Source organism: Meleagris gallopavo, chromosome 30 (genome assembly GCF_000146605.3).
Source record: "Meleagris gallopavo isolate NT-WF06-2002-E0010 breed Aviagen turkey brand Nicholas breeding stock chromosome 30, Turkey_5.1, whole genome shotgun sequence".
In the NCBI taxonomy this organism is placed as follows: domain Eukaryota; kingdom Metazoa; phylum Chordata; class Aves; order Galliformes; family Phasianidae; genus Meleagris; species Meleagris gallopavo.
In genome coordinates, this window is record NC_015040.2 from 1445658 (window position 1) to 1455984 (window position 10327).

A 10327-nucleotide genomic window follows, 5' to 3' on the forward strand; every position below is an offset into this window, starting at 1 on the left:
GAGAGCCATGGGTAGGGATGGGGGGGGACATAGAAGGGATGGGGAGAGCCCTGTTTAGGGTGTGATGGCGAGGGGAAAGCTGTGGGTAGGCCCTGGAGAGATGAGGAGGGCTCTGGGGGAAAATGGAGTATGAAGAGAGCTTAGGACCTGAATCTCTCTGTGCGGAGTGTTTAGAATCTGAAGGTGAGGGGAGAGCTGAGGGTAGTCCCTGGGGGGGGTCATAGAGGGGATGGGGAGGGGAGTAGGATGTGGAGAGAGCCATGTGTAGGGTCTGAAGGTGAGGGGGAGACCTGTGAGTAGGCTCTAGGGGAGATATGGGGGGGAGTGGGGAGGGTGGGAAGAGGGGGAGAGTCATGGTTAGGGTGTGAAAGTGAGGGGAGAGCCATATGTAGGCCCCCGGGGGGACTCTTGGGGGGAGGAATGTGGGAAGAGCCATGTATAGGCCCTGGGGGGGATGTAGGTGAAGTGGGGAGAGCCATGTTTAGGTTGTGAAGGTGATGGGATGGCTGCGATAGGCCCTTGAGGTTTGGGGAGAGCCTTACGTAGACCACCAGGACTGGGCCGTGCTGGGGCTGGGGGATGGGAGGTCCTGAGGGAGACCCTGGTGTCCCAGCGTGGTTTGGGGGAACTGAGGTGGGGCTGGGGGATGTGTGGCTCTGAAGGGTCCCAGAGCGGTATGGGGCGGGATGAAGGCCTGGGGGGCACAATGTGGTTTGGGGAGGGGGATTGTGTGGGTTCTGTGAATGTAGGGTGGGCTATGGGTAGACCCTGGGGGTGCCCCTGGCCTGGGCTAAGCTGGGTCTGAGGGTATGAGGCCCTGAGGGAGTCCCAGCTGAGTGGGGGAGGGCAGGGCCTGTGGGGTACAGCCTGCTTTTGGGGTGGGGTTGGATTCAGTCCCATTTGGTGAGGGGAGGGGTCACCCTCTCACACCCCCCTAGCTGTCCCTGTTGTCCCCAAGCTGCCCATATCCCTCCAGACCACCCTCGCCCCCCAAACCACCCCTTTACCTCTGAATGAATTGTTCCTTAACCCTCAGAACTGCCCCCTCACACCCAGAACTGCCCCCTGCTCTGGGGGGGCTCTCTAGGGACCCCCACCCCAACCCATAGGCGAGGATCAGGGCAGCTCACCCTGCAGTTGTCTGCTAGGAGCAGCATTCCTGGTGGGTGCAGAGGGTTGATGGGAGCAGCCGTGGGAAAAATTGGGGTTTAAAAGTAGGTAGAGCTGAACATCTGGAGAAACAAACCTGTGGTTGTGAAGGAGGACGTTCCCCGGGCAGGGGGTGACCTGTCTGGTAGCATTAATGCTGAGAAGAGGGGATTGTCCCCCACTGCATGATGCTGATGGCTGTGCAGCTGCTTCTCGGGGCAGCTCCTTTGACTTCTAACTGGGAATTGATGCGTTTCACTGCCCAGCGCTGCTGGAAGCACCTCACGCTTTGCTCAGGTGTGCAAACACTTTTGCTTTGAGGGCAGGATCTGTCTTTTTGGGGCTGGGGAAGGCTTTCAGGCTGCCCCTTTCCTCATATGTGCTCGTGCACCTAGAATTTTCTCCTTCAGGTTTCCCTTTTTCCTCCCTGTCTGTGCAAAGCAAGCTTGTTCTGGGCCAGCTGGAGCGTTGAAGGTGTCAGCTCTGCACTTCTCTAATTTGGAGCTTAATTAGTGTTTGAATCTGCTCACTCCTGCCCTGAGAACTAGGCTCGCTAGGTGGGCAGGGGCCCACTTAGGTAAGTGGAAAAGAAGTGAAGCTGAAGGAGGGGGAAAAAAAAAAAACAGCCCCAAAGTGAAACGCTGCTCAATTGCTCTGCGATCCCTCATGTTCCCTGAGTGGTGAAGGCAGAACAGAGCATGCCACGCCGTGACATCCCACTCAGGGATTGCATAGAGCTCAGTGACACGTCTGTCACGTGCTGCTCTGTTCCTGTGTCAGCTCTTCAGAAATGGATATTTTGGGATTTCTCTGCAGCGCTGGGGTAGTCGTGGCTCTGGAGTGTTCTGTTGTCTGTATCACCGTGGTGCTGAGGGAGGGAGCAGAGCTGTGGGCACAGAGCTGAGGTGGGTGCTCATTCTTACCAAGGTGAAAGAGATGCCATGAAGAGAGGGATTTTCTTACCTCGTGTCCCTTTCATGCTTTGAGGAAACTTACAAATCTCTGATCTTGCAGAGTTCGGAGCGCTGTGTGTCTTTCTGGCACCGACCCATTCGGGTTCAGCAGTGTGAAACCAATTGGACTGACCTGTCCACGAGTGGAATGGGAGCAGAGATTGCAGAGCTTCTTTCATACAAACTCCCCTTTAGATCACTGCTGACAGCTCTCTGCTGCCTATGAGAACGACAAACCTAGAGTGCAATTAGTTTATGTTAATTGTTAGTAGAAAGTCATGCCTGCAACTGTCTCACCACCGTCCCTGCTTCCGCACAAAGGATTTCTGTTTCATCTGGCACTCCGGGCGTTGTGAGCAAGGTTCCTTGCTTGTTCTGGCCATTTTCCTTCAGAACTGCTGGATGGAAATCCACACGTGCCTGTTGTGCTTTTCTACCCGCCACGCTTTGTCCCCAGCTCTCCTTCCCAACAGAAGCAATGCCGCCTGGCACCCGCACAGCACTGCATGTGTGGGAGTCCTCTGCACGGCGGGGAGAGCAGAAAGGGACCAAACAAAAAATTGGATGTAAATTGAGGAGGAAAAAAAGCTGCTGTGTCACTTCCTAGTGCAGTAAACTCCAACCAGAGCTCCCTGGTGGCAATGGAGTTCCTGGGAGCCCGAGACCGGAGCGCCGTGCCTCGTGCCTTCCGTCACGTACCGCCTTCTGCCCGCAGTTGTTGATACCTCTCTCCATCGAAGCGTGCACCCAGCTCTGCTGCTGTGCTTTCCCTCTGCTTCTTCCTTTCCCTCATGGGTCAGAGAAGCAGTTGGAGTCTTTGTTTTCCCACGGCTGGTGGCCGGGCAGGGGCTGCTCAAGGACTTGGCTTTGGGGAGAGGCTTCAGGGCATGGCCACCAGGACCCGGGTGCTTCCCTGGGGATGCCCATCTCTGGGTTTCCGGCGGTGGAAGCTCTCAGAGGTGCTTGGCAGTGCTTTAAAGTGCCCAGCCAGCCCTGGGCAGCCCAGCTCTGCGTCTGCCCCTGGAGCAGGAGCTGGCAGTCGTTGGTGAGGGATGGCACTGTGTTCACACCGGATTCCTTTCAGCATCAAACCTGGTTTGTGGGAATGCTTGCTTCCGACTTTCAGGGCTGCGTAGAGCAGCTGCACGTGTTCTGCTCCACGATGCACAAAACCTTGTGAACCATTGGGATGCTGTGTGCGGGGCTCGGGGTCAGGTTGTTTGCAACGTCGGTGTTTTCTCATTAAATGAAAGAAAACTGTGACTCTCCCTTCCCTTGCGAAACATGTGATGCTGTGAGCAGCTCTCCTCCCTGGGGGAGCCTCTGGGGACCAGCAGCCAGCCGGGCTTTCTGTGCATACGGGCTTGGGTTAACATCAGCTTTTTGGTTTGTTTTGTGGTTTTAGGTTTGTGCTGGCCGTGGGCAGCGCCGTCTTCGATGCCATGTTCAATGGTGGGATGGCCACAACTTCCACGGAGATCGAGCTGCCCGACGTGGAGCCTGCTGCCTTCCTGGCTCTGCTGAAGTAAGCTGCTAATGCACGTCACAGCGGGATGACCCGATTGATTGTAGAGAGGAGTGCTTCCAACGAAAGCAGTGAACCGTTCTGTGAAGTGGAGGTCGTACGTTTCTAAACAAACCTCTCTGCCAATCCATCTGAGGGCTTTAAACGCTGCTGCTAAATCCCTCTTTTTCTGGGTAACATCTGGTCTAGCTGATGCCCAGAAATATCTGCCTGACTTCATCTTGAGGAGTAGCAGCCATTAAATAAGCACACCTTCCTGCTGCTTCACCTTCCCAGCCTGTGTTGTTGGTCTGTGTGCCGAGAGGAGGAGGAGGAAGGAGCTGTGACATCCCATTCGCAATGGCTTTGAGCTCAGCTGGTGCTGTATGCAGTGCAGCAGCCCTGAGTGCACGCTGGGATGTCACTGCCTCATCTCTGTAGGGTTTCTGTCACTGAGTTCTGGGCTTTCCATTCTGATGCTCCTGACACATTCCCTACTTGCTCCCCATTAGGAACAATACCTATATTTAGCTTTGGCACACTTCTCACTTTACCTTCAAAAAGTGCTTAGGTTGGGACTGTGCTATCCTAGAAGATTTGAGAATCGATCTCCACAGGACGAAGGGCCAGAAATAACAGCCCCACAGCCCCCTGCCTTGGGCTCACATCAGCTCAGACACAGGCACATGGGGAATCCCCTCAGCTGGCACATGGCTCCCAGCAGCGCGTTGTGTCTCTGGAGCACAGAGTTACCATCTGCCTTTAAGGCTTGGTGAGGCTAGAATATCAAAAGGGAGGCAAAATCGGGCTGTTCCCTGCCAGGATTGATCAGTTCAACCCCAATGACCATTTTCCTTGTCTGGGGTCACCCTCTCCATCTTCCCTCTGCTTCTGCATCCTGTCCTTCCCCACATCCCTCAAGAACAGGGGAGCTCCAGGATGGTAGGCAGAGACACAGAATGGCTTTAATGAATTGCAGGGGTGTTCTTTGTTACCTCGCTGAGCGATGCTTGTCTGCCTGCTTTCAGGTTTCTTTATTCAGATGAAGTTCAGATCGGACCAGAAACTGTTATGACAACCCTTTACACAGCTAAAAAGTACGCAGTCCCAGCCCTGGAAGCTCACTGTGTGGAGTTCCTGAAGAAGAACCTCCGGGCAGACAACGCCTTCATGCTGCTAACACAGGTGAGGTTGCCACTATTGGCACGAATCCATTGGAACAGCAGAACAAGTTTTGTGAGTGTTATCCTCTCCAAGAAAGCTGTTCTGTGTCGGTGTGCTTTGCAGCCTTCCTCACAGCAGCACGGTGCTGAGCAGGTTTGTGTAAGGAGCAGCAGAGGACAGCAGGTGGTTCAGGGCAGAGGTCTTAGGGTCCTTGCAGGGGTGATGGCAGCCAAGGCTGCGTTCCCATCTACTTCCCAGCAGCATCCTTGTACCTCCCTGGCTGTAGTAGTTGTGCTCTTCAGGTTCAGCAGCCCAGAATCTGAGAGATCAGGAGCTGTTATCCAAAAGCAGAGATCTTCCCTGCAGACCCCAACTGTGGAGAGACGCTGTGTGCTGTCCCTCAACTTGTGGAAGCTGGAAATGGGAACTTCTGGTGGCACATCTCCCTGCTGGGCTCTGGTGGCCTGGGGAGTATCTGCCACCCTGGCAGCTTTGGCAAGGCAGCATGTAGGGCTGTGGTGACTTCTTTCCAAGTCTCAAAGGTCCTTCAGCAAAAGGAGGTGTCCTGGGTTTTCAGACACTGCTGGTGCTGGATGGAGAACAGGCTTCCCTGCTTCCTTTTGTGCTGTGGAGTTAGTTCACAGCAAACCCACAATTATCACTGTGATTCCTATGTAGTTTGCTTGCTGTGGCAGCACACCAAGTTTTCAAAAAGCTGGGGGGTGGGATTGTTGGAGATGCCCCCGTCTCAGCGTTAGGCTGCACGAGGGCCTTGTCTGGAGCCAGTTACCAGGAGACAGCCAGATCTGCTCCTTCGTGTGGAAAGCCACCTTTATTTCCTGCTTCTACTGCAACAAATCTGTCAATTAAAGACCTGAGATCTGAGTGCACAATGATTCCCAGCACTCGTAGGGCTGCAGGCAGCTGGTGGAGCCTGAGACCCCACAGCTCTGTGGTTGTGTCCCTGCTGAGTGCTGCTGCTCCAGCAGCTCTGACACAGCATTTCAGGCAGCCACCAATCCCTGCCAGAAATGCGTGGCATAACAGCTTTCCTGGTGCTCACAGTGAGTGATCAACAGTGCTCTCTTGTGCCAAAAGTGCATGCAGATGTCACGTGCAGATCAACAAGGAAGTTACAGGGGAGAGCTGTGTGGGATATCAGCACCCCTGGATGCCAGGGCAGCAAGTGAGCACTGCTGGCAGTTCCCTGATCCACGAGAGCAGTGAGCACAGCGTTGGCTCTTTGCACAGCAGTCCCTGTGCTGAAGGTGGCCCTTCCTGAGCCCTGCAGCCACACGTGGGGCAGGCAGGTGGACCTCAGTGGTGGCAGTGAGGTGGAATCACAGCACTCTGTGGCATCAGGTGTGAGGTGGAGCAGTTCCCCCTCAGCAGGATGGAGCACAGCACACATTGGGGTGTTCTGCTGCTGCACAGTGTCTGCATTCCTGCACAAGAGTCACCTCTGTGCATCCTTACAGCAAGTGGAGCCGTCCTGCAAAGCCACCTCCAAAGAACAAAAACCATGCGATAAAATCAGCCTCGTTCAGCTGGGTGGTCAGCGTGGTGCTGTGTGTCAGAGGAAATGTGTGCCTGGAGACGTGCACAGCTGGAACAGAGCCGTGCCCTGTGCAGATCTGTGTTCTGACCTTTGCCTCGCTGTCTTAAATGCCTGAAAGACCGCTGTGGTCAGGCACGGCAGCGCCAATGAGGATGGGCTGTGGGGAGGGGAGGAGTGCCAGTGCTTGGCATCAACTTGTAAAGAGCCCTGTGTGTTAATGATTGCTTCTTCGTGACCAGGCGAGGCTGTTTGATGAGCCTCAGCTGGCCAGCCTGTGCCTGGAGAACATAGACAAGAACACATCAGATGCCATCAACGCCGAGGGCTTCACTGACATCGACCTTGGTGAGCACGTGTCCCTCCCCTGCGGGCTGCCCACGCACTGCGGTTCCTGCCCATTTACACCTGGGCTTCCCATCTGTTCTGGGTCAATCTGCCGAGGGAGATTGCACGAAGTGGCTGCAGAGGAGCTCGCTGGCAGAAATGCATTGGAGCCGCTTGCTTTGGTGCAGCTGAATTTTTGCGGGCGTGACACAACGGCTGCATCCTGTGCTGCTGCTGGCAGGTTTGGGCTGGGCCTAGCATGCCTTCCCCTGCTGAGCTGGCAGCATTCCCCAGCCTTCATCAGACTGGAGTTACAGAAGTGTTGTGTTTTAGAAGCAAGAACTGGTTCTTTTAATTATCCTACACAGCAGCCCAGCTCGCTGTGCGCTGCTCATAGGCACCGATGCTCGGTTGTCAACCTTCCTTCTGACAGGGTGGCATACAGGGCTGTAAGGCACGGGGCTTTTACACCACACGGGGTTACACTGCAGCTCCTCCTGCTGCAATCAACGCACAGAACCAAGGGGCAGTGCTGACTGTGCCCTGTGTGCCCTGCAGACACGCTGGTGGCAGTGCTGGAGCGGGACACGCTGGGCATCCGTGAGGTTCGTTTGTTCGGAGCCGTGGTTCGCTGGTCGGAGGCTGAGTGTCAGAGGCAGCAGCTGCAGGTGGTGCCTGAGAACAAGAGGAAGGTGCTGGGCAAAGCACTGGCACTCATCCGCTTCCCACTGATGACGATTGAGGAGTTTGCAGCAGGTAACCGTCCCGCCTGTGCTCTGCCTGCGCTTCCGGGGCTGAGTACACAGCATTGCACTCATTGTTAATTTGAACCGGAGGTTATTCTGTTATCTTTGGCTTAAATTACTGTGCTTGTCCTCTTGTTCCTCCTCCCCCCCCTTCCCCCTTTGATCCGTGTAGGGGTGTCAGCACTCTGCCAGGTGAGCTGGGGCTCGTGCCTGCCTGTCCCATGCTGTGCTCCAGGCTCCCTTCTGTTCACTGCTGGCCTCGTCCAGCCGGTGCCACGCAGAGCTCAGCCCCCAGGAGGGCTGTCAGCGTTCCTCCAGCAGGAGGGCCGGTGGTGCTGAGTCTGTCCCAGAGCATTCCTCCTCTCTGAGAAACCCTGCAAGCTTTTTCCATCCTCTTTAGCCCAAAAGATGAGCAAAAAAAACTCCACAACGCTGAACCCAAGTGGAGGTGCAGTGAGTTACCCCCCCCCCCCAGCCATGTCTGCAGCACCCAGTGGCTCTGGCTCTTCCAGCAGATCACAGCAGAGGTCAGGGAGGGGACCCCCCAGCTCTCCTCCCAGCAGTGCTGTGTGCTGCATGGGGTCATTTCAGATGTGATTAACGATGGTTAATTTTTGCTAAGCAAAATCTCCTCGCACTCATTCCTCCATCAGCTCTGTGCCTCCGCCCGTTCCTCTGGTCCATGCAGCTCATGTTGGCCCACAGTCCGCTCCTGCATCCCACATCTCCAGCCCACAGCGGTGCTTTTATGGAGCCTCTCTGCTCACAGAAATGCAGAGCAGCTACTGCTGGAGGAGCTGCGGCACTGATTTCTCCCCGCTTCCCTTATGAAGGCACGGGGAGCTGTTGCCACAGCTGCTCTTCTCCAGGCGCAGCGCAGAGGTGCTGCCGTTCCATCAGAGCTCACAGCCCTGCAGCAGCGACGCCGTGTTTCCCAGCGCCGTGTGCTGGCGGCCCTGAGCTCACGGCGCTGCTCCGTGCTCCCTGCAGGGCCGGCCCAGTCGGGGATCCTGACGGACCGTGAGGTGGTCAGCCTGTTCCTGCACTTCACCGTGAACCCCAAACCGCGCGTGGAGTTCATCGACCGGCCGCGCTGCTGCCTGCGGGGGAAGGAGTGCAGCATCAGCCGATTCCAGCAGGTGGAGAGCCGCTGGGGGTACAGTGGGACTAGTGACAGGATAAGGTCAGCTTCTCTGCTCGTTCTGCTGCCGATAGATTCGTGTTTCCCGAGCTTTCCTCCCCACGCCCGCAGGGCAGCGTGCCAGGCCCTGCTGCCGGCCGCGGGGGAGAGCAGCCGCCTTCTGCTGTGCGTGCGGCTGCAGGCTGCTGCTTGCTCCTGAGTGCCGGAGCTGCGTCCTCTGCGCTGCCGGGACGGGACGGGACGGCTCCTGTAGCCGCAGGGCAGCGAGGCGCTCGGCTCCTGGCGCACAGCCGCGGCTCAGCGGTGCTGCTGATTGCCGAGGGGTGGATGAGGGGCTTTGCCGCCCGCTTTGCTGCTGACGGCGCAGGGCCGGGCCGGGGGAGGAGCAGCCGTGTGCAGCCGTGCTGGGCTGCGGCTGGAGCGGGTGGGAGGCGGCCGGGAAGCCGTGGTGCTGCGGGGTGGCACTGGGTGTAGGGCAGAGAACTTGGCGCTGGCGCAGTCCTGCAGGCACAGCACCTTTTCACCGCTGCCTCCTGGGTGGGTGGTGCAGCTGGGTGAGCTGTGCGTGGCGCTGCTCTGAGACACGGCTGGACCCGGTGCAGCCAACGGGCACCCGGTGCTCCAGGCTGGGGCACAGCAGCGGGGCAGGCGTGTGTCCTTCCAGCCCAGCACTGCCCCTGTGTCCTTCCAGCCCTGTGCTGGGCCGAGAGAAGCCTGCTGTGCTGCACTGAGGGCCTGGGCCTTCCTGCGCTCTGGAGCAATTTGCTCCAATTCCCCTTTCCTGGGTAAACGGGAGCACAGCTGTGTGCGGTGGGTTCTCGGAGCAGCTCTCCTCCTGGCACTTGGCAGCACTGGGAGCTGCTGCTGGCACTGGCCCGAGTGCTGGCAGCGTCCTGCAGCCCCACGACTCGGTGGGCTGTGGGGCTCAGCGGTGGGGCGGCGCGGCTCTGCTTTCCCCACATGAAACAAAATGAGCGCGGGGCCGTTAGCACAGCCAGCTTACGGGTCAGGATCTCAGCAGAGGATTCCAGCCGTGGGTGCGAGGCGCGGGGGAGCAGCAGGTTGGCGATGTGTCGGCGATGCACCGGGGCGGCGCTGCGCTCTGAGCACGGTTGTCTGTCCCTGCAGGTTCTCAGTGAACAAACGGATCTTCGTCGTTGGCTTTGGGTTGTACGGCTCCATACACGGCCCCACAGACTACCAGGTGAACATACAGGTACGTGGCTGCAGCGTTGCGTGTCGGTGCCACTGGGATGTGGGGTGGGAGCGCGGTGGGGCACTCAGGGATCCGTGCTTGCAGCCCTCGGCCGTCACACGGATGGAAAGCAGTCGTGTCTCTCGCAGATCATCCACACGGACAGTAACACGGTGCTGGGGCAGAACGACACGGGCTTCAGCTGCGACGGCTCCTCCAACACGTTCCGTGTGATGTTCAAGGAGCCCGTGGAGGTTCTGCCCAACGTCAACTACACGGCGTGTGCTACTCTGAAGGTACGTGGGGAGGGGGAGAGAGCTGAGGGGCCGCACCAAGGGCGGAGGGGGAGGAAGGGAGCACGAAGCCACGCGCTGCGCCTGAGCCGCCTGCGTCCCCGCAGGGCCCCGATTCTCACTACGGCACCAAAGGGCTGCGCAAGGTGATCCACGAATCGCCCACCAGCGGCGCCAAGACCTGCTTCACCTTCTGCTACGCGGCCGGGAACAACAACGGCACTTCGGTGGAGGACGGACAGATCCCAGAGATCATCTTCTACACATAGTGCCGCCCGCCTTCGCCTCGGAGCCCGGAAG

At 57.7% G+C, this 10327-nt stretch overlaps 1 protein-coding gene across 1 annotated transcript; it reads left to right on the plus strand.

The window, feature by feature from the left end:
• The first annotated feature begins 3505 nt into the window (after positions 1 to 3505).
• On the plus strand, positions 3506 to 10321 carry BTBD2 (BTB domain containing 2). Its single transcript, XM_010724851.2, has 8 exons — positions 3506 to 3627; positions 4635 to 4791; positions 6568 to 6673; positions 7211 to 7408; positions 8389 to 8581; positions 9668 to 9755; positions 9884 to 10030; positions 10135 to 10321. Exons 1-8 carry the CDS (start codon positions 3545 to 3547, stop codon positions 10294 to 10296), a joined length of 1134 nt encoding a protein of 377 aa, XP_010723153.1. The 5' UTR covers positions 3506 to 3544; the 3' UTR covers positions 10297 to 10321.
• Positions 10322 to 10327: the final 6 nt, after the last annotated feature.